This window comes from Lithobates pipiens, unplaced genomic scaffold (genome assembly GCF_037356315.1).
Source record: "Lithobates pipiens isolate NorthernLeopardFrog02 unplaced genomic scaffold, aLitPip1_a1.2 Scaffold_8, whole genome shotgun sequence".
Lineage (NCBI taxonomy): Eukaryota > Metazoa > Chordata > Amphibia > Anura > Ranidae > Lithobates > Lithobates pipiens.
The window spans coordinates 138,175,749-138,197,386 of record NW_027507903.1 but is presented as its reverse complement, the minus strand read 5'-3'; the positions used below and the strand labels follow the sequence as shown (position 1 = coordinate 138,197,386).

General features: G+C 43.4%; 1 protein-coding gene across 1 annotated transcript in view; it reads right to left on the bottom strand.

Annotated features, from left to right (window-relative positions):
* PRKCQ (protein kinase C theta) overlaps window positions 1-20,771 on the bottom strand; it is a 147,606-nt gene extending 126,835 nt beyond the window's left edge. The window contains exon 1 of the mRNA XM_077473015.1: window positions 20,677-20,771. Coding sequence (XP_077329141.1) covers window positions 20,677-20,771 — 95 coding nt within the window. The remainder of the gene's footprint in view (window positions 1-20,676) is intronic.
* Between the last annotated feature and the right edge of the window lie 867 nt (window positions 20,772-21,638).

Sequence of the window (21,638 nt, the reverse complement as noted above, 5' to 3'; positions counted from 1 at the left end):
TCTATTGACATTGAGCACGCCTTGAGAACAACTCTGGAACCAACATTGGGCAGTTTACATCCACCACAACGTTGGTTTGCGGCAGGACCCCTGGGGACCACCAAAATGTTCTCGTGGACCATCAGTGATCCACGGATAACTGGTTAGCGACCGCCGCAACATACTTTTTTTTCATACTGCTGGCCACTGCACTATGTACTTTGGGCTTTATATGACCACTATACTCTAAGTACATTATATACTCCCGAAGCCCTTCTTTAAAATTATTGTAAAGGCAAAAGGTTTTTTTCTCCTAATGCATTCTGTGCATTAAGATAAAAAACCTTCTGTGTGCAGCAGCCGCCCCAGCACCCCTTAATACTTACCTGAGCCCCATCTCAGCCCCATCACAGACGGCCGAGGCAGCACGGCTGCCTCGGCCGTCTGTGACTCTCCCTCCGGATTGGCTGTGAAACAGCAGTGGCGCCATTGGCTCCTGCTGCTGTCAATTAAAGTCAATCAGGAGAGAGAGAGGGAGTGGGGTTGTACTGGGGACTGTGTCTGAATGGACACACGGAGCTGCAGTTCGGCTCAGGTGCCCCCATAGCAAGCTGCTCAATGTGGTGGGCACTCGACAGGAGGGAGGGGCCAGGAGAGCCGAAGAGGGACCCTAGAAGAGGAGGATCTGGGCTGCTCTGTGCAAAACCAGTGCATAGAGCAGGTAAGTATAACATGTTTATTATTTTTATAGAAAAAAAAGAAAACAAGACTTTACAATCACTTTAAGGTAGGCTTTGTGCTGAAAAGAATATGTAATGAAAGAGTTTCGTTTTTTAAAAATGAGTGTGCTGAGGTGCGAAAAATTAGATATGCCTTTTAGTCTCTCTCCTATGGCACAACTCTTAAAATATATTTTGTGGTTAAAAAAGACTGTGGCATAAATGTGCTGTGTATACAGTAAATATGCTCAACAGGTATTGCAAAAGAAAGTCAGTGGTCAGTGTCAAATTATGTTTTCGAAATATTTTATGCTAAGTGTATTTGCAGCATATTTCACTGTACCCCTCCCCTTTGAAAACTGTCCCTCTTTGTCATGTTCAAACATTGGGAGGTATGGTAATACCTCTTGGGGTTTTTAGCAATATCCAGCACAGTTTTCTTTAAAAAAAAAGAGAGAAAACTTAAAAAAAAGGCATGTGTAAGAACTAGGGTCCTGTCACATGGGGCAGGCTTGCAATCCACTTGCTGAGCAGGGGATATTTCCGCTGATCCCTGCTAAGCAGGTGAATGACAAATTGGTGTCCACTCCGCTTATGCAGAGCAGACACAAACGCAGCCCACTCTAGGAGTGGTCGGCTGTAAATGGACCGCCTGTCCATTTGCACCTGAATGCCATCTGATCCAATGGGATGGAAGGGTAACGGATCCCCATCTATCTGTTTTTAGCAGATCAGATTGGATTGGCTGTAGGCTGGTGTAAATGGACACATGTCTGTTTATACATCTGCCACTCCATAGAGGAGAATGGAGGTTATGATCAAGTCAGCCATAAAAACGGGCAGGTGGATTTGATCGGAACATTCGTGTTAAAAGGGGCCTTAAAGAATATACTGATGGAGGTAGAAGGGTAGAATTATGTGCAGACATCCATTCTATACCGATGATAGATTTTTATGTTTCAAAACGCCTGGTTCTTTATATAGGTTAAATATGGCAGAATGCAAAGGTTTAGCGATTTTTCTGGCTTTCGAATTTATTGGTCCAAATCATCTCAGTTTCCTATCGATAAAATCACAGGCATCCCTGAGGATTGTCCCATCCCACTCTCTATGTCATTTCGCTACCTAGGGGTACAGGTCTAGTTCCAAACTTCTAGATTTCTGAATAATAATTTATCTCCAGAAGTGGCTGCAGTTAAGGAGAAAGTGCATAGGTGGCAGGCCCTCCCGTTTACTCTCATGGGATACATGAATTTATTTAAAATGATTTTTCTCTCTACATTTCTGTATATCCTTTCTAATTCACCTTTGTATGTGCCCAAGCTTTTTTCTCTGGCCATAGACACTATAGTGTTGACTTTTCTCTGGAGTTCCCGTACTCCCAGATTGTCCCTGAACACTTTAAAATTGCCCATTCTTCTTTCTATCCTCAAATTCCGAATGCGACGGTAGCTAACTCGTACGAAACCTTACTTAATATGGTATATAGCAAGGGGATCCAGGGGAAGGAGGGGGGAAAGGTGCTATCTTTACCCAGGAGCATTTTTGGCTAATAATAATGGATAATGGGACACTTATCCACTAACCACCAATGTAAGGGGGCAGTACACTGACCACCAATGTAAAGGGACACTTATCCACTGACCACCAATGTAAGAGTGCACTGCTTCACTGACTATGTAAAGGAGCCACTACACTGACCATCAATGTAAATAGATACTACACTACTGGTCATCAATGTAAAGGGGCACTTCTCCACTGACCACCAATGTAAAGGAGCACTTGTCCATTGATCACCAATGTAAAGGAGCATTTATCCACTTACCACCAATGTAAGGGGGCATTTCTTCACTAACCACCAATGTAAAGAGGTCAATACACTACCCATCAATGTAAAGGTATACTTATCCACTGAGCACAATGTAAGGGGTCACTATACTGACCACCAATGTGGGAGCTTAGACTCCACCCTTTATAGAAAACCATCATCAGGCAATGCTATTTTGAATGCTATGGGTTCACATCCGACACCTTTGGTGTCGAGCATACCCTATAGTCCGTATCTACATTTGAAACATAATTGCTCTAAACAAGAAGATTTTGAAGTTGAGGCAAAAGCACTACAAAAACGTTTCCTAAATAGGGGATATAGTAGAACACAACTAAAAAAGGCATATCAGCAGGCTAATAGGAGTTTTTTAATACATGAACCAAAAACAAGAGCAGAAAGTCAAAATGTAAGACTAATTACATAATACTCTGGACAGCACAGTCAAGTCTGAAAAATTTGGAGTACATTTTGATAGGCAGATGATACCATTTCCAAATACATAAATGACTATCCAGAAATCACTTTTAGGAGATCAGAATCCCTGAGGGATAAGTTGGTCCACAGGTGACTAATGTACGAATACGAAATGAATTACTAAAGTGAAAGTGTATTTGCCCCTTTTTAATGAAGTCCACCAATGTATAAGGGCACTACACAACCAACCACCAATATAAGGGGGCACTACACTGACCAGCAATAGCCAATGATCATCAATGTAAGGGGGCAGTACACTGACCACCAATGTAAAGGGACACTTATCCACTGACTACCAATGTAAGAGGACACTGCTTCACTGGCTACCAATAAAAAGGGGCCTCTACACTGGCCATCAATGTAAATAGGTGCTTTACCAATCTAAAGGAGCACTTACAGTATTCACTTACCACCAATGTAAGGGGGAATTTCTTCACTAACCACCAATGTAAGGAGTCACTACACTGACATCAATGTAAAGGGATACTTAGCCACCTACCACCAATATAAGGGGGCACTTCTTCACTGACTACCAATGTAAAGGGGTCACTACACTGACCATCAATGTAAGTAGTTACTACACCACTGACCACCAATATAAAGAAGCACTTCTCAACTGACCACCAATGTAAGGAGTCACTCCTAAACTAACTACCAGTAACTACCAGTGTAAGGCAACACTACAATTTTCACTGTCAGCATTTACTTTTCTGGTCATTACTTTTGCTTGTTTTTAGATTAGATATCACATACTATAGAGCCATTAGTGCTGACGTATTTAGTTCTGTAAGCCATGAGTTTCTTTTTCAAATATTTTATTAAAGCGGTTGTATACTCATTTTTTTACTTTTACCTGCAGGAAAGCCTATAGTAAGGCTTACCTGTAGGTAAAAAAAAAATATCTCCTAAACCTGTACGGTTTAGGAGATATTCCCCTCGGTATGCGCCGCTGACTGCAGCGGCGCATATGCACAAGGGGATTCTCGGCTGAAAGTCTGGCAGTGGCCCGGACCCGGCCGGGATGAAATCTCCCGCGCGCATACGCGGGAGTGACGATATCGCGGCTCCGGCCACTCACAGCGCCGGAGCCGCGATACCCAGAAGAAACGCAGAGGGAGCATGTCAGCTCCCTCGGCGTGGATCGGGCCAGATGTCGGGGCCTCGTTCTAAGGTAAGTATTTCATAATGAGCCAGTATGCGGTGCATACTAGCTCATTATGCCTTTTGCTTTGCAGGTGGTAAAAAAAAAAAATAATAAATTAGCGGGTTTACTACCGCTTTAAAGAAAGATTCCAGTAAAAGGGTATTGGCAATAATGTAGTATGTATATGATCAAACACATGCAACGTCCCGATATTTAAATTTTCGAAAAAAATTCAACAAGAATTGTTGAAAAAAATTGACTTTTTAGGCATAAATGTAAATATAACAGAAAAAAGAGGAAAAATTAATTTAAAACAATTTTATTTCTAAAAAGACAACAAACAAAATCTCAATGCTTCCATTCCTGTCTATCATATTAGAGGTACATCACATTCTATATATATTCCTGTAGGTATCCAGCATAGGGATATTAAGGAACAAATAACCATCAGTACAGAAAGTAATTAGCATATACAGGGTATCACATAGGAATCAGCACAAAGATATTTAGATGCTCTACATGTTTTGCGTTCATCATAACGCTTCATCAGGAGCTTATAATTCTTATTTCCTTTGAATAACCAAAAAGAAAAAGAGAGGCGTCTGTACTGATGGTTATTTGCTCCTTAATATCCCTATGCTGGATACCTACAGGAATATATATAGAATGTGATGTACCTCTAATACGCTAGACAGGAAAGGAAGCATTGAGATTTTGTTTGTTGTCTTTTTAGAAATAAAATTGTTTAAAAAAATGTTTCCCTCTTTTTTTGTTATATTTACATTTATGCCTAAAAAGTCGATTTTTTTCAACAAGTCTTGTTGAATTTTTATAAAAATCACAACAGGTTTGGCATAACAAGTTAAGCATGGAAAGGATCACACAGAATCAAAAATTCAAGCAACAGTCAGTGGGGGAGGACAACCCTCCCAGAATGTATACAAAAGTAGGCTGAAATTCTAGACGTATGTAACATAACAACAGAAAAGGTAGAAAGAGGGAGGGAGTGTTAAGGTGGAATGTACACGTTAGGGCACCCCAATCCGTGCTCAAACACATATAGAAGCAGCATTTTGACACTCCAAAAAAATGGGGGGGGGGGGGCAAAAAGCCCAAGAGAACTGGGAGACTGTGGTTTGGGGTGACCAGTGAGGGCGTACTAGGGGACAAACCTCTCTAGAGGCCCGGGCCGGGTGTAGATAGGCTGCGGGGGAGGGGGACAGAAACTGAAAGGATATGAGGAGGCCACACAGGTGAGTAAGTGAAGGGAATAGGAGAAGACAAAAGAAACAAAGGGAATGAGAAGAGAGAGAAGAGGGTGTAGGGGATCCCCTAGAGGAGGTTAGGAGAGTGATGTCATAGAAGCAATAAGGTTTCATCAAAACCAGGGGGCAAGTAATGGGTTACCCAGAGTTTCCAGAGTTTCTCAAAGTTATTTTTATTTTTTCGAATAGGACAGCTTTCAGTTTGGTGTGAATCATTTCTTGAGTAATTCTATTTCTTGCCACAAGTACACTCAGGGAAGGGGACTTCCAGGCCTTAGCTATGGTCTGTTTGGCCGCAGTAGTGATGTGAAGCAGAAGTTTATATTGGTGTTGCGTCAAAGCCATGGGTTCGTTATTCAGGAGAGTCACGGTTGAGTCCAGCAGTAATGGTGTTACAAAAAGTTCTTATAGGATCATAAAGATCTCTGACCAGAAGGATTTTACTGTGTAGCATTCCCACCAAATATGGAGGTGTGTGCCCACCTCATTGCAGCTACAAAAAACAGAATGGCGGCTATTGCGGAAGGAATTTATGAATCCTGGCAGGGACCAGGTACCACCGGGTGAGCACCTTGTAGTTTGTTTCCAGAGCAGCGATATTGGGCTAGGAAGATTTAGTAGCCTGCCAGATGAAGGACCCATCGGCATGGTCAAGAGTGATATTAAAATGGTTGTAACCCCTTATAGCAGGTTAACCAGCACAGTGCTTGTGCTGTCTAGCCTGTGCCTCTGTAAATTGTAAAAAAAAAATCTGGTTGATCCTGCCTGTCCCTTTGCCCCCCTTAGGCGGGTCCACGGTAATTATGGACGCTGAGCCCTGATTAACACTGTCAGTTTATGAGCCTCTATCATCCACTGATCTCCTCTCTCCATGCCTGTCAGCTTGTGTGTGTGTGTGTGTGTGTGCCGTCTCCCCCCGCCCACCACCACCACTATTAGTAAACTTGAACCCAGGCTTTTTTTCTTTATACGGGCATGTAAGTCTGACCTCCACAGGCGTAGGCTAATCTCTGAGCTATATATCCATCTCCTAACTCCAGAGATGACAAAACCCCGCTGTATGTTAGTAAGAGGGACAGAGATTTTAAAGTGGTTGTAACCTTAAAAAAAATGCACTGCCAGCCCCTCACTTTTATCCAGCCATAACACACTGTGTACATGATTGTTGAATACAATGCCTCTAAATATCTTTTTTCAGATCTATTCAGGCTGGTCATGTGACTCCCAGTTGCTGTCCTCCCCCATCTAAGGGCTACAGTGGGAGGGGCTGCAAGCACAGCGGCCCCTCTCGCTGTAGCCTATAGACCGAAGTAGGAGAGGGGCCGGGAGTCACGTGACCGGCCAGAAGAGATCTGGAAAAAAAAGGTATTTAGAGGCATCGTTTTCAACAAACATGTATGTAGCAATGTGGACTACAATTATAAATGTAGCACTGACCCCCAAAGGAGCGGCTGGTTTTGTTGGGCTTACCGTTACCTTCTCCACCTCGTGCTCGTTTAGGGGTTTCTCGAGGTTGATTGCCTAATAAACTGTAGAGACCGACACTTGAATCCCTTTAAGAATTTTTATTTGCAAAAACGTTGAACAGAACACAGTCTTTCAGTAGGGAATAGAGGGTATGGGTAGTAAAGCTCAGGTACTCTTGGAACTGCTGACACTTAAAATGTCTCTCTCTCTAGGTGATCCAGGGAATAGCCATTCGCAACTGGATAGTTCAGATAAATCCCCTTTAGTGAATTTAGCAACCGACAGGTGATTTAAGTTTAGCAAAGTCTCTGCCATAGACTTGGTTGTAGAACTTTAGAATAGAACAGAAAGTCTCTCACAGAACTTAGTTGTAACTGAAGGATGTAATTAGGAACTCTCTTACGGCACCAGTATTTTGCAGCGGGTCCGGAGATACCGTAAGAATGTGTATTCACTTGGTGTCCTTTCAGCTTAGCTTCCAGGCTCTTACCGAGCAGCCATCCTCGTGCATGGCCCTCTTCTGAAGAGTCCTCCCCTGGTTGTGTTTTCAGTTGCTGGGCCTCTCCAAACCCAAGACGGCACCGGACCACCTTGGAACCCTCCTTCCAGTTACTGTGCCTCGGGCTAGCCAGCCCCGAGACTCGGAAATGGATGGATCCGCACCTCAGGCCATGAGGGCCTCTGGGGGCTGGTCAGGAGGACCAGGACAAGGGAGTCGCAACATACTTCTTGACCGAAACCCTGAACTATGTGATCTCAGCACCTTAAGTACCCTCTTCCGGAATACACAGCGAGACAATGCACCCACTGATTGGCTCAGAGAGAAAGATTGGTACCCAATGCGTCCAACCAGACTGCGTTCCAATGCCTGCCAAAGGTGACACCTACACCTATGACCAGGCAGAACATAGTACAGTCCAGCCAAACTCATGCCAAAACCATAATTTACTGAAATTAACCCTAAACCCAACTATGGTCTTAGGAAGAACTAAATTTACAAAACATAGCGTGTGCTCTTCAGGAGCCCGGCGCTACATAAAGTATAGTGATCCTTCGGCATTTCTATGCATTGCATGTCCCTCTAGTGTTATTAAATGACATCATGTTTGTAAGCCAGACTAAAGGAATTGTGGGATGAATAGTTCCTCAGCCTGATAATTGCTTTGTATGACTCTGTACCTGGAATACATATCCCAGGGATCTTTGCTACCATCGGAGAGATTTCTGGGAGGAACTATATAAGGAGCCAAAGCCCTGCCCTGGGCTCTCTTCCTCCTGGGCCGGACGCGAGATGGGCCTCTCCGTGCATGGAGAGAGAGGTCGCGGCCTCCCACATGGTGTATCACATTCCAATCCGGATGAGAGGGGCCTAGCACTGCTTGCTGTTCATCATACATCCATTCAGCACCACTTTGGTCGCCCACCAACCTGTGTTTTGAGCTTTGCATCGGGAGATCGCTGCGGTGGATCAGCTGTGCATGTGTCGCTACTGGAGCTGCTGTCTGGAGGGCATTGGATCGGCCTGGTCGTTGGTGGGAGGGCAATTGCCCACCTTTATAAATCCTTTTCTCACGGGTTCACTGGGACACTTTGCATAGACACCTTCTACCATGTCAAGAAGCCTGATTGCCTGCTCTTAAACCTTATTGGATACAGTTGATGAGCTCCAACTGCCAGTGAAGATCATCAGATCAGATCTGTAACAGCGACATTGCTGTCATTATTGTTACAAGGGTCCTTATACCATTGCCATTAAATCTGACCTCTCATTAGGGTTAAAGTGTTTTAGGCTGGCCGAGGGTTCCCCATTCGAAATTTGTTAGTATAACCACATAACTTTTTTTATCCTTTCAGGTGCAAGCAGTACTCTACAGTAGATGTGTAAATAATAGACTATTTACCTGCAAATATCTTGACTTGAGTTATTTGGAGCAATTACTTTGCTGAGTTGGTGCTGTTGCCCAAAACTCAGCAGATCTATCACCTGCTCTTTCTGACAATATCTTATTTGAACTGTGCTAGTAAACATTATCAGAATATAAACACACTGAGTTGTCTGACTTATTGCTTTAAGGTAGTGCAAAGATGTCTGAACCCAGAGTGTCAGGTGGGTTGGAATGTTCACCAGGTCATGGCAGTGCCAATGAGCAGGTAAATCCAAGCAGCCCCTTAGGGGGCCCTGCTACATGTACACTGTGTAGGATGGCTGAATAAAAGAGAGGGTCTGGCAGTGAATTTTCTTAGCTAACAACCACTTTAAGATATCTTCACCACTTAATAACATACATCGGGGGTTTTAAAGTTTATGGAGTTAAGAGATAGATATATAGCTCAGAGATTAGCCTACACCAAAAAGTTTAGAGCAAGGAAGACTCACAAAGTGTCAGGAAAGATTTAAAGGTGTTGGTCATAAGGAATGTGTGGGCTCTATTCACTTCTACTGGGTAGGAACTAGCCTCTACCATTTTTGTGAGAAGCAATAATGTGATCTTGTAATCAGTTTTTGTCTTTCAAGTCTGGCTGCTTAACATTTGAGTTCCAACCTCACTGGTAACCGCACGATTCCCTGGATTCATTCTTGGAGCTCTTTGGATTCCCTGGATCATTTTGGAAATCTGCTGATCGGGCTATCCTCGCTTGATTGACTCATTGTCGCTGACATTCGAGTCCACTATTTCTGGTAAGAGTGTATACCCCTTACCTGTGGAGGACACACTATCCCTGATGCTCTACATGTCTGCTGAGGCCTTTGTACCCCACTTCTGAGCAATAGCTTTTCGTGGTTGACTCCATATATGTTTACCATAGGATTGTTTCACCTTTGGGACTGTCTCACCTGTGTTTCTACTCATTATATACATGTTCTGTTTTATATTCATTATATTTTAAATTTTTTATCACAAAGTTTTTATTATTTACACACAATACTTGATATATTGTTTAATGTTTATTGTTTTATATTTTTAGTGCTACATTTTTCACTGATCTTGCATTGAATTTTTGTCACATTCTTATGTAGCAACTCTTAATTTTTCTTCATTAATTGAATTAGTGCAGTAATATCCCCTATCCATATTTTCAAATCAGGCCTGCTGCTAACCAAACAGAGAATGATGGCAGGGAGGACAAGGCTGGGTAGAAATTAGTGGAGAGGTCATAAAGACAAGGCTGTCATCTGCGAAGAGGAAGAGTTTGTGTTGACAACCCCCAAGTTCTAGGCAATGAATATTAGGGTTAAGCCATGGGTTTCTTTCAAAATAGGTAGGAGTGTTACAATGTTTCAGATGTGAAAAAAACTAGAACTCTACCTGCTGGATGGATAGAAGACTACGTAATATTAGTATGCATTCATAGAAATATTATTTGTTTTTGTTGTGACCATAATAAATAAGGAAAATATGTCCAAAACCCCTATACATTCCCCAGAGACAAAATGTTTTCTATTTTGGATAGTGTAAGGTAGGGTTATGCCGCGTACACACGACCAGACTTTTCAACATCAAAAGTCCGACGGAACAATTCCGGCAGACCATTCGATCGTGTGAGGGCTGCAGCGGACTTTTGATTTGCAAAAGTCTGACAGACTTTAGAAATGGAACATGTTTCAAATTTTTCCGCCAGAACTCTGCCGGACCCAGTTCCTACCGAGAAATCTGCTCGTGTGTATGCTAGTCCGACGGACAAAAACCGATGCGAGGGCAGCTATTGGCTATTGGCTATGAACTTCCTTATTCTAGTCCAGTCGTACGTCATCACGTTCAAATCCGTCGGACTTTGGTGTGATTGTGTATGGCCAAGTCCGTTCATTCGGAAAGTCCGTCAGAACTCTGTCAGAACTCAGTCAGAACTCCATCGAAAGTCTGTTTGACCTTGTCCCTCGAAAAGTCCGGTCGTGTGTACGTGGCATTATAGCCTCAGTTGTATTTTTACAATCTGTACTCTATTAGTGAGATTTCCCTTCACCACCTGCCCCATAGCCAAAGCAGGAAGTAAGAAAAAATCCCTCCAGAGTGAGGGAAGCCCTGGGTTTCACCAGGGTCAGCAGATCCAGTGTTCCAACTGGAAGATTTCTACAGCCGCAGGAAAACTCAAAACATGGCAAAATTGCAGCCCAACATTGTGTACATTGACACATAGGTTTTTATGTCTTTATGGAGCTTTGGAAAAAAAATGCCAAATGCTCCTAAACTTAAGTTTAAGAGCTGCTAGTGTACATAGAGCCTTCTGAGGACAACCTAAAATGAGGGTTTTACTTTTACTTTCACTTTTGTTGATAATAGTAATCATGACAAATGGAGGGAATGAATCCCCCTATCTGAGGCACAGACAGCACTAAAAACTTTGCTGGTGTTCTAATCCCTCTCCACTACATCCAAAACTAAAAAAAAAAATCCTTAAGTTATACTTTAGGGCATTTGAAATGCAGTTCCATTTATATCCATGACAGATACATTACATGCTGTATATTAGTATTTACTCACACGTAATGTAATTTACAGTAGAAGTTAAAATGACACCTATCTGATTAAATATTTATATGCAAGTACCTAAATGCATTCTCCATGATTCCACTGTATGTAAGAACACAACCACCATCTACTGCTTGCTCCTGAGACGGACTAGGGACTATGGACTATATGATTTGTAGTGTGTATTGAGCAGTGTGCATGACCACAACTAACAAACACTGCTTGTTCCAATTAACCACTTCCTTACCAGCATATAGGGAAATTAGGCCGGCAGGAGCACTCTCCCTCCGGGCGGGAGTCATATGACGTCCGCCTGTTCTTGCCGCTCTCTCGCTCCCCCTCGGGACACAGCCCATCCCCGATCAGTGTAAAGAGCCAAATAAAATGACTTTTTTCCATGTGATTGGCTTTGTCCAATCACAGCCAGCTGGTCACATGCACTGTCCTTGTGCACGCCACACAGAGGGCAATCGGGGGTGAGTCGTGTCACTCTGACACAACCCATCCCCAAACAAGGGTAAAGAGTCAATGAAATTGACTCCTTATCAAAGAGTCAATGAAATTGACTCCTTACCAAAGAGTCAATGAAATTGACTCTTTACCACATGACCGGCTGTGTCCAATCACAGCCAGTCACAAAATATAAACAAGCGGTGGTAACTAGCTGGTACCGGGTTCTCCACCTCATACACCGATCCTGTGTGAGGAGGAGATTGCGGTAACAGCTACAGTACATACCAATACACACTGATTTCCCCCAGTAATAAAGAGGACCTGCCACCAAAGTACCTGGGTATCAAAGTACTTGGGTACCTGTTGCAACCCCTCAGAGTACCCGAGTACCTGTCACCAGCCCATTAGAGTACTTGAGTACCTGTCACCAGCCCATCAGAGTACCCGAGTACCTATCCCCAGCCCTGAGTACCTATCTGCAGATCATCAGAGTACCCGAGTATCTATCTGCAGCCTGCCAGAGTACCCAAGTACCTATCTGCAGCCCACCAGAGTACCTAAGTACCTGTCTCCAGCCCAGATTACCCAAGTACCTGCCTCCAGCCCAGAGTACCCAAGTACCTGTCTCCAGCCCAGACTACCAGGGTACCTATCTGCAGTGCATCAAGAGTACCTGAGTACCTGTCTCCAGCCAATTTGAGTACCCAACAACCTATCTGCAGCCCATCAGAGTACACAAGTACCTATCTGCAGCCCATCAGAGTACCTGAGTACCTATCTGCAGTTCATGCCTCATAGAATATACGTTAGGGTGTTTTCTTTCCAAAATGGGGTAATTTTGTGGGTAATTCCACTGTCCTGGTGCTCCAGAGCCTTCAAAACTGTGATAGGTAGGAATGAAATTAGATGTGTACTTTATGCTCCTAGAACACCTGATGGTGCTCCCTGCATGTTGGGCATCTGTATTTGGCTAGGCTGTGTAAAAGTCTCACACATGTGGTATCACCACACTCAGGACGAGTAGCAGAATGTATTTTGGGGTGTAGTTTTTGCTATGTACATGCTATGTGTTAGAAATATCTTATGAATTGAGAACTTTATGTAAAAAAAAAAAAAGGGTTTTATTTTCTTTCCACATTTTCCAAAAACTTGGGGGGGAAAATGACATGTTCAAAAGACTCATTATTCCTCATAGAATATACATAGGGGTGTTTTCTTTCCAAAATGGGGTCATTTTGTGGTTAATTCCATTTTCCTGGTGATCCAGGGCCATCAAAAGTGTGATAGGTCGTTAGGAAATATTATGTGTAATTTATGCTCCTAAAACAATGGTGCCCCCTGTATGCTGAACGACTCTATGTGGCCAGGCTGTGTAAAAAAAGAAAGAAAGCTCGAAAAAAATAAAGCTCTATTTGTGTGAAAAAAATTATAATAAAAGATTTTTTTTGGTATAGTGTTGCATGACCTAGTAATTGGCATTCAAAGTGTGATAGCGCTGAAAATTGGTCTGGGCAGGAAGAGGGTATAAGTTCCCAGTAGTGAAGTGGTTAGTGAGGGGGGAAAGACAGGTTCTGGAACTCACAGAGGATATTACAAAAAAGGACAAAAACACAGAAACATTTTAATGAAAAAAAAATTAAAGGGGTTGTAAAGTCAGAAGGTTTTTTATCTTACTGCATTCTATGCAATAAGATAAAAAAACGTAAGTGTGCAGCAGCCCCCTCACAGCCCCCCCTAATACTTACCTTAGCCCCTCTCTATCCACCGATGTCCACTAATTCCTCGACCATTAGGACTCTCCCTCCTGATTGGCTGAGACACAGCAGTGGCACCATTGGCTGCTGTCAATTAAACTCAGCCAATCAGGAGAGAGAGAGGGGGCAGGGCTAAACCACAGCTCTGTGTCTAAATGGAAACACGGCGCTGCAGCTTGGCTCGGTGCCCCCATAGCTAGCTGCTTGCTGTGGGGGCACTTAACAGGAGGGAGGGGCCCAGAGCTTCAGCCAGGGACCCAAGAAGAGTAGGATCCGGGCTGCTCTGTGCAAAAATCACTGCATAGAGCAGGTAAGTATAACATTTGTTATTTTAATAGAAAAAAACCTGAGACTTTACAATCAATTTAAAGTAATATTAAACAATATCCTCATTTTATAAAAAAAAAAAAAAAAAAAATTAATAAATAATTCATTACTGTGTTTTTATGTCACCTTGTAACATCCTCAATGAGCTCCAGAATCTTTCCTTTTTCTCTTGGTTTCCATTTGTTGAAATGAGAAAAGTTGTGATCATGTACATGTGCTCTAGGCACGCTACAAATCCGCTAGTCCATAGTTCTTAGTCCATCTCAGGGTTGAGCAAGAGAGAGTGACTGTGTTCCTACATATAGTGGGACCATGGAATGAACATAGCTACCCCCTAACAGGAAGTCAAATCACAAAAAAAAAAAAAGGAATTGGGAGATTTCAGGAAAGCTGAGAGCAATAGAAGGAATATTTTTATATTAAAGTGATACTAAAGTCTTTTTTTTTTTAAATAACAAATATGTTATACTTACCTGCTCTGTGCAGTGGTTTTGCACAGAGCAGCCCAGATCCTCCTCTTCTCATGTCCCTCGCCAGCGCTTCTGGCCCCTTCCTCCTGCAGCTTGCTATGGGAGCACCCTAGCTGAGCCACTGCTCTGTGTGTCCATTAAGACACGGAGCCGTGGCTTGGCCCTGCCATTTCTCTCATCTCATTGGCTGACTGACTTTGATTGACAGCAGCGGGAGCCAATGGCGATTCGCTGCTGTCTTGGCCAGTGAGGAGGGAGAGTCCCTGGCAGCCGCATCTCTTGTGCAACATCGCTGGATCGAGATGGGTTCAGGTAAGTATTAGGGGGGCTGAGGGGGGCTGCTACACACAGAAGGCTTTTTATCTTAATGTATAGAGTGCATTAAGATAAAAAAAACCTGACTTTACAACCACTTTAAGGTGAAAAACCTTAAAGCTGGGCACACACTATAAAAAACCCCATGCAAGGTTAGTTCAGCGATTTCCTCCCCCTCCTGAGCTGTTGTGTTCTGACTGCCCCCTACCAGAATACTATGATCAGCATTCTCTGCCATTGGCTGAGAGCACTGATTGGGAGTCAGTCAGCTGCTAGTTTTCCAGCATGCACGTCCGACAGAAGCCAGCCAAACAGCTGGCTTCTGTCAGACAGACCGACATTCACACGGGCAGAATGTCAGCCCTTGTTATTTTAACCAACAAATGTCTCCCGGCATTCTGCCCGTGTTTGTGTGGAGCTTAAAGTGGTTGTAAACCCTGCACGGTCTAGGAGATATTTGCAAATCGCCGTACAGCGATTTCTTCTACGCATGCGCCGGAGTTAGAAAGGGCACGCTGTGTCATTTATAGCACGGGTCATGGCGTTAAAGGCGGCTCCCAATGCATATGCGACTCCAGCCAGTCACAGAGCCGGGGTTTGAGGCCCCGGAAGGAAGAGGGGGAAGAGGGGGAAGAATGGACGCTCGCTACTAGCGAGGAAGACGGGGACATTGTGGGCTTCTCCTGCAGGTAAGTGTCACATAATGGGCTACTATGCAATGCATAGTAGCCCATTATGCTTTACCTTTGCAGGGAAGCAAAGAGGAAGTAACACCCATCAGGGTTTACTTCCTTTTTTAAGGCTTTACAACCACTTTAAAAGTGGAGTTCCACCCAAAAGTGGAAGCTCCACTTATCTGTCTCCTCCCTCCTCCAGTGCCACATTTGGCACCTTCCGGGGGGAGCAGGTACCTGTTTTTGACAGGCACCCATCCCCACTTCCATCGAACCTCGCTGCGGCAAGGTACATCCAAAGTTCGGCCCCGTCCTCCTCCTTTCCCTGCCGCTGGGGCAGTTGGAGAGCAAAGCGTGCTTCGCACATGCACAGCAGGGAATAGACTGTGAAACCCAAGGCGACTGCCGGGTTCCCTTAACCGCTTAAGGACCGCCGATATGTACGTCGGCAGGATGGCACGGCTGGGCACAAGCATGTACCTGTACGTTGCTTTATAAGCTGTGATCGGGTCACAGATCTGAAGAACGAGGAAAGGTCTGTGTAAACAAACCTCTCCCCATGCTTCCCTGTGTGGTTGTCACCGATCATCTCTTCCCTTTTATAGGGAAGGACGATCAGTGATGTCACGTGCCAGGCCACGCCCCCCTACAATAAAAAAAACACATAACGTCATGCATAACACCTACACTGCCCCTAGTGGTTAACTCCTTCACTGCCAGTGTCATTTACACAGGAATCAGTGCATTTAAATAGCACTGATTGCTGTATAAATGACAATGGTTCCAAAAATTTGTCAAAAATGTCCGATGTGTCCGCCATAATGTTGCAGTCACAATAAAAATTGCTGATCGCCGCCATTACTAGTAAAAAAAAAAAATAATAAAAATGCTATAAAACTATGCCCTATTTTGTAAACGCTATAACTTTTGCGCAAACCAATCAATAATCGCTAATTGTGTTTTTTTTTTACCAAAAATATGTAGAAGAATATGTATCGGCCTAAACTGAGGACAAAAATGTTTTTTATATATTTTTTGAGGATATTTATTATAGCAAAAAGTAAAAGATATTGCATTTTTTTCAAAATTGTTGCTCTATTTTTGTTTATAGCGCAAAAAACAAAAACAGCAGGGGTGATCAAATACCACCAAAAGAAAGCTCTATTTCTGGGGGAAAAAGTACGCCAATTTTGTTTGGGAGCCACGTCGCACGACCGCGCAATTGTCAGTTAAAGCGACGCAGTGCCGAATCACAAAAAGGGGCTTGGTCCTTTGGCTGCAAATTGGTCCGGGGCTTAAGTGGTTAAAGGCTATCGTGGCGGCAGCATCTGAGAGCTGATGGGAACATCGGCTGGGGTGCCGACATCGCTGGATTCAAGGATAGGTAAGTGTCCTATTATTAAGTCAGCAGAGTAGCTGCTGACTTTTTTTTTTTTTTCATGCGTGGGGGCGGAACTCCGCTTTAAGGATATGTACTTGAATAGATTTTTTTTTTCTAAACCACAGTGTCACTTTAAATAGTGGAGCAGATTCTCTTGTGTAAAGGAAATCTTTGATGTAGCTGCTGCCTTGGTGTGCTTTAGCAAAGGAAATCAAGAAGGTAGTTTCAGAAGAATGCAGGAGGTGCTGCTTTGTGTACAGCAGGGGTCTCTAAACTTTCCAAACAAAGGGCCAGTTTACTATCCTTCAGACTTTGGGGGAGCTGGACTATGTGTGAGTAGAAAATACCCTGGGAGTAAACAATGCCATATCATTGGTATCAGTGGGAGAAACAGTGGGGGTTATTTACAAAAGGCAAATCCACTTTGCACTACAAGTGCACTGAAAGCGCACTTTCAGGTGCAGTCACTGTAGATCCGAGGGGGACATGCAAGGAAAATAAAAAACAGTATTTTAGCTTGCACATGATTGGATGATAAAATCAGCAGAGATTCCCTTCATTTCAGAACTTCCCCTCAGATCTACAGTGACTGCACTTCCAAGTGCACTTTCAGTTTATTTCCAAATGCACTTGCAGTGCACCTATAATGCAAAGTTGCCTTTCATCAATAACCCTCAGTGCCCCCTTGTTGGTGTCAGTGGGAGGAATAGTGTCCCATCATTGGTATCAGTGGGAGCAATACTGCTTCATTGTTGGTTTTAGTGGGAGGAACAGTGTCCCATAATTGGCATCAGTGGGAGGAATAGTGTCCCATCATTGGCATCAGTGGGAGGAATAGTGTCCCATCATTGGCATCAGTTGGAGGAATAGTGCCCCATTGCTGGTTTTAGTGGGAGAAATGGTGCCCTATTGTGGGTGTCAGTGGGAGGAATAGTGTCATGTATCAGTGGAGGGAATAGTGCCTCGAGGGCCAGCTAAAGGCAAGCAAAGAGCTGCATAGTGCCACAATTTGGAGACCACAGGTGACCAGCATTGGAGAGGTCAACAAGGTTACATGCTAACTGGCCCATTGGATCTCTATATCACTACAATCCTCTAGTTGACATTGGACACAGGGAGATAGCCCATAAAGAAGTGCTAATCCATTCAGCCTAAATTAAACAACCTGCATTTTTTTTCTTTTAATGGTAAAAACACATACAATGGAAAAAAAGACCCAGATTTAAACCCTTTGTAAGCGGATCAGGAAGCCTCACAGACACATTACGTCACTGACAGAGGAATACATCATTTAAAAAAAAAAATTTGAAAAAAAAAAAAGCATGTGCAATGCTACAGAATAATAATATTAGTATTACAAAACTGTGAAGTTTGTACTGAGAAAAACATTGAGACTGCCACTGCTGATCTGCTTCTAAAAATGCTATATGCCTGACTGTCATACTGATCATATGATTGGCATACATTGGGTGAATGACTTGGGACAAGTATGCATCAAGCGTCGCTGAAGTAAAATCAAAACATCTGATGTGTATTTTTGTTTCAGGACAGGTAGGCTGGCCATAGGCAAGCGACATACTTTCCTGCAACCACACACAAATTGCAGGAAAGAAAACAGCTTGGTTCCCCCATCAACACAGTCAGTGTTGATGGGTGAATCCCTACTGAGGATCCATTGGGGACAGCCACCCACTCCAGGAAAACAGTGATTATTGCTAGCGGCTATTGCAACATGTAAAATCAAACAAGCTGGTTTATCAAATTGGGTACATTCAGCGTGTCCATACATGGCTCGAATCTTGGCAGGTTCCTACTGAACCATCTATGGCCAGCTTTATTCAATGTACTGATGCCATTGGACAAGCAGCAACCAGGGGCGGCCCGTCCATTAAGGGTGCATGGGCCAGCTGCCCTCTCTATCACGCCCCCTCCCTATATGTAGAATGGATAGATTCATGCATAGCATGAATCTATCCATGGCTGCCATGGCCACCCCCTATTACAGCAGCTCTAATAGGCTTCAAATAAGGTGGACTTGGAGCGCAGAGCATTGCGCTCGGAGCCCACCTAGGTGTGTTAAAAAAGTAATGAATATTTGCTTTTCTAACACTGAGCCGCCTCTCAGCCGAAACTGAAGCGCAGGTCTAATATCATCATCTGATTGGCTGAAGGCACAGGTGATCCTATTGGATGCCTAGCAGAAGGGAAGAGGAGACGCGCTGGAAGCATGGGGGAAACAGGAGCCATCGCCTGACCGCTGCCTGTCCCACAGCTGGCTGCCATCACCCACTGCCTGACCCACCACCAAAATGGAGTAAGTGCTGGTCAGACAGCGAGTGGGGAGGGGGCCACAGTGAGGCTGCATTTGATGGGCACAGTGGCTGCATATGATGGGCACAGTGGCTGCATTTGATGGGAACAGTGAGGCTACAATTGATTTTTTGTTCAGAATTTTTCAGTTTGTTTGCGCCCCAACAAAATTTTTGAGCACCAGCCGCCACTGCCAGCAACTAGTATTTTCAGAAGATTAGCAATGACCACCTCAAACAGGTTTCATTTAGCAATGTAACAGAGAGAGGAACTAAGATATGCAAGGGCAGTAACCCACAGCCAATTGCATTTCACTGAACAAAGAAGTCAAGTCAAAGAACATTTTTACTAATAGGTTTCTCTAAAGCAGGGGTAGGCAACCTTGGCCCTCCAGCTGTTTTGAAACTACAAGTCCCATGAGACATTGCAAGACCCTGACAATCACAGGCATGATTCCTAGAGGCAGAGGCATGATGGGATTTTTAGTTTCACCACAGCTGGAGGGCCAAGGTTGCCTACCCCTGCTCTAAAGCAAGCCTTAGACAATTTGAATCACTTGCTGAACCATGTATGGCCAGGCTGAATGTGCCAAAATTGATTAATCGAGGGCAGCACAGTGGTGTAGTAGTTAGCACTCTCACCTAGCAGTAAGAAAGGTCGCTGGTTCGAATCCCAACCACGACACTACCTGCCTGGAGGTTGCATGTTCTCCCTGTGCCTGTGTGGGTTTCCTCCGGGTACGTCGGTTTCCTCCCACAATCCAAAGACATGCAGGTAGGTTAATTGGCTTCTGTCCAAAATTGGCCCTAGTATATGAATGGGGACCTTGGATTGTGGGCTCCTTGAGGGTAGGGACTGATGTGAGTGTGCAATGTACAGGGATAGGGACAATTGTAGACACTCACTCAGGTTGAACTGGATGGACTGGTATCTTTATTCAACCTTACTAACTATGAAACTTGGGTACAACCAGCATGTCAGAACTTACATGCAAATAATCCCTGTGTTTTCCCCCCTGCCAGGAGAACACAATAGCTCCACAAGAGGGATTCTTCATCAACATTGACTGTGTTAATGGTGAAATCAAGGTTGCAGGAAACAAAGTTGCACCGTCTATGGCTGGCCTAAGTTTCTAACTTGTGTATATGTCTCTCCAGCAGTAGGGGCTATGCAACTATTTGTATTTTGCGTGTATAAAAAAAAAAAAAAACCTGCATCTGTATTTGCTACAAATTATTGAAAAAAATAAAATAGCCCACAGTTGAGTTTATTTTTACTCATGGTTGCTGGTAAGACTTATGTTGCAGTATTATGTGCAGTACTATTAAATAATGCTACAATCCACAGAAAGGACACAGCAGATACTAGTCTCAATAAAGAATGATTAAAGTTGGCGCACTTTCTTCAGCTGATCTGCATATATTTCATGTTATGTCATTTAAAGTGCTCTTCCGTTCCTATGGGTGTATTGAGGTTTTGTTATCCAAAGAAGAAAAGCATGATACCTAAAGTACCGTCTAGTCTGAACTATAACATTTAGAGTAAAATAAAGTTCTTTTCCAGGGCTTGCCACATATCTAAATGATAGTAAAGTGTCATTTAAAGTGAAAGCGTGTTCTAATGAATAGTTAGAATATACAATACCTTGATGATGCTGCAGAAGAAGCCTGCGATGTAGTCTTTGTGTTGGATGTCATGACATCTGTACAAAGCACCTCTGCGACTCTCACATGCTCCATCCCACCGCCACTTGTAGACACTCCTTTCACACATTTAACTGCTTCAGCCACACAGCTATTATGTAACGAATCAGAAGAGTCTATGATGTGGTTGACCCATGAAAAATAATGTTCCTTCAATACAAGGGTAGCTTGACAATATTTATCTTAACCTAATATAAGTAATTAAGTTTATCAACAGGAAGGAGGTAGGAATTCAATAAAATTATTATAGTCTGTGTATAATTTAATATTCAATATTTCAAGAAATCCAGCAATCATAGAGCATTTTCACTAAACCTAGAACTGTATAAGAATATTTAGTATATGGCAACTGTTATTACAGCAATGGTTTAATTAGCATAGTATGTGTAGAAACATTTCACAAATACATCATGATGTTCTGCTGCTGGTCTTAAAGTGATTGTAAGTTTAAAATAGAAATGAAATGCAAAACATTTTTGTATAGATATAAAAAAAAAAAAATTATAAAAAAAACATTATAAATACGTTTTCCCTTTTTTCTAAGTGATCATATTCCCTCTGTCCTCAGCTGCATAGGAGCTGGTGGGAGGAGAAGCAGCAGAACTCTGAGCTTCCCAGTGAATACCCTGTTTCCCCAAAAATAAGACATAGTGTGATTGTCCGTGATGGCTGCAATATAAGCCCTACCCCCCCAAATAAGCCCTAGTTAAAGTCCTTGTAGGCCTTATTTTCAGGGTAGGGCTTATTTTCGGGGAAACAGGGTAGGGCTTATTTGGGGGGGTAGGGCTTATGTTGCAGCCAACACCAGCAATCACACTAGGTCTTATTTTTGGGGAAACAGGGGGGTAGCTGTGCAGTGGGGGGGGGGGGGGGGTTGTAAGTCCGATCATTGGAGGAGACATG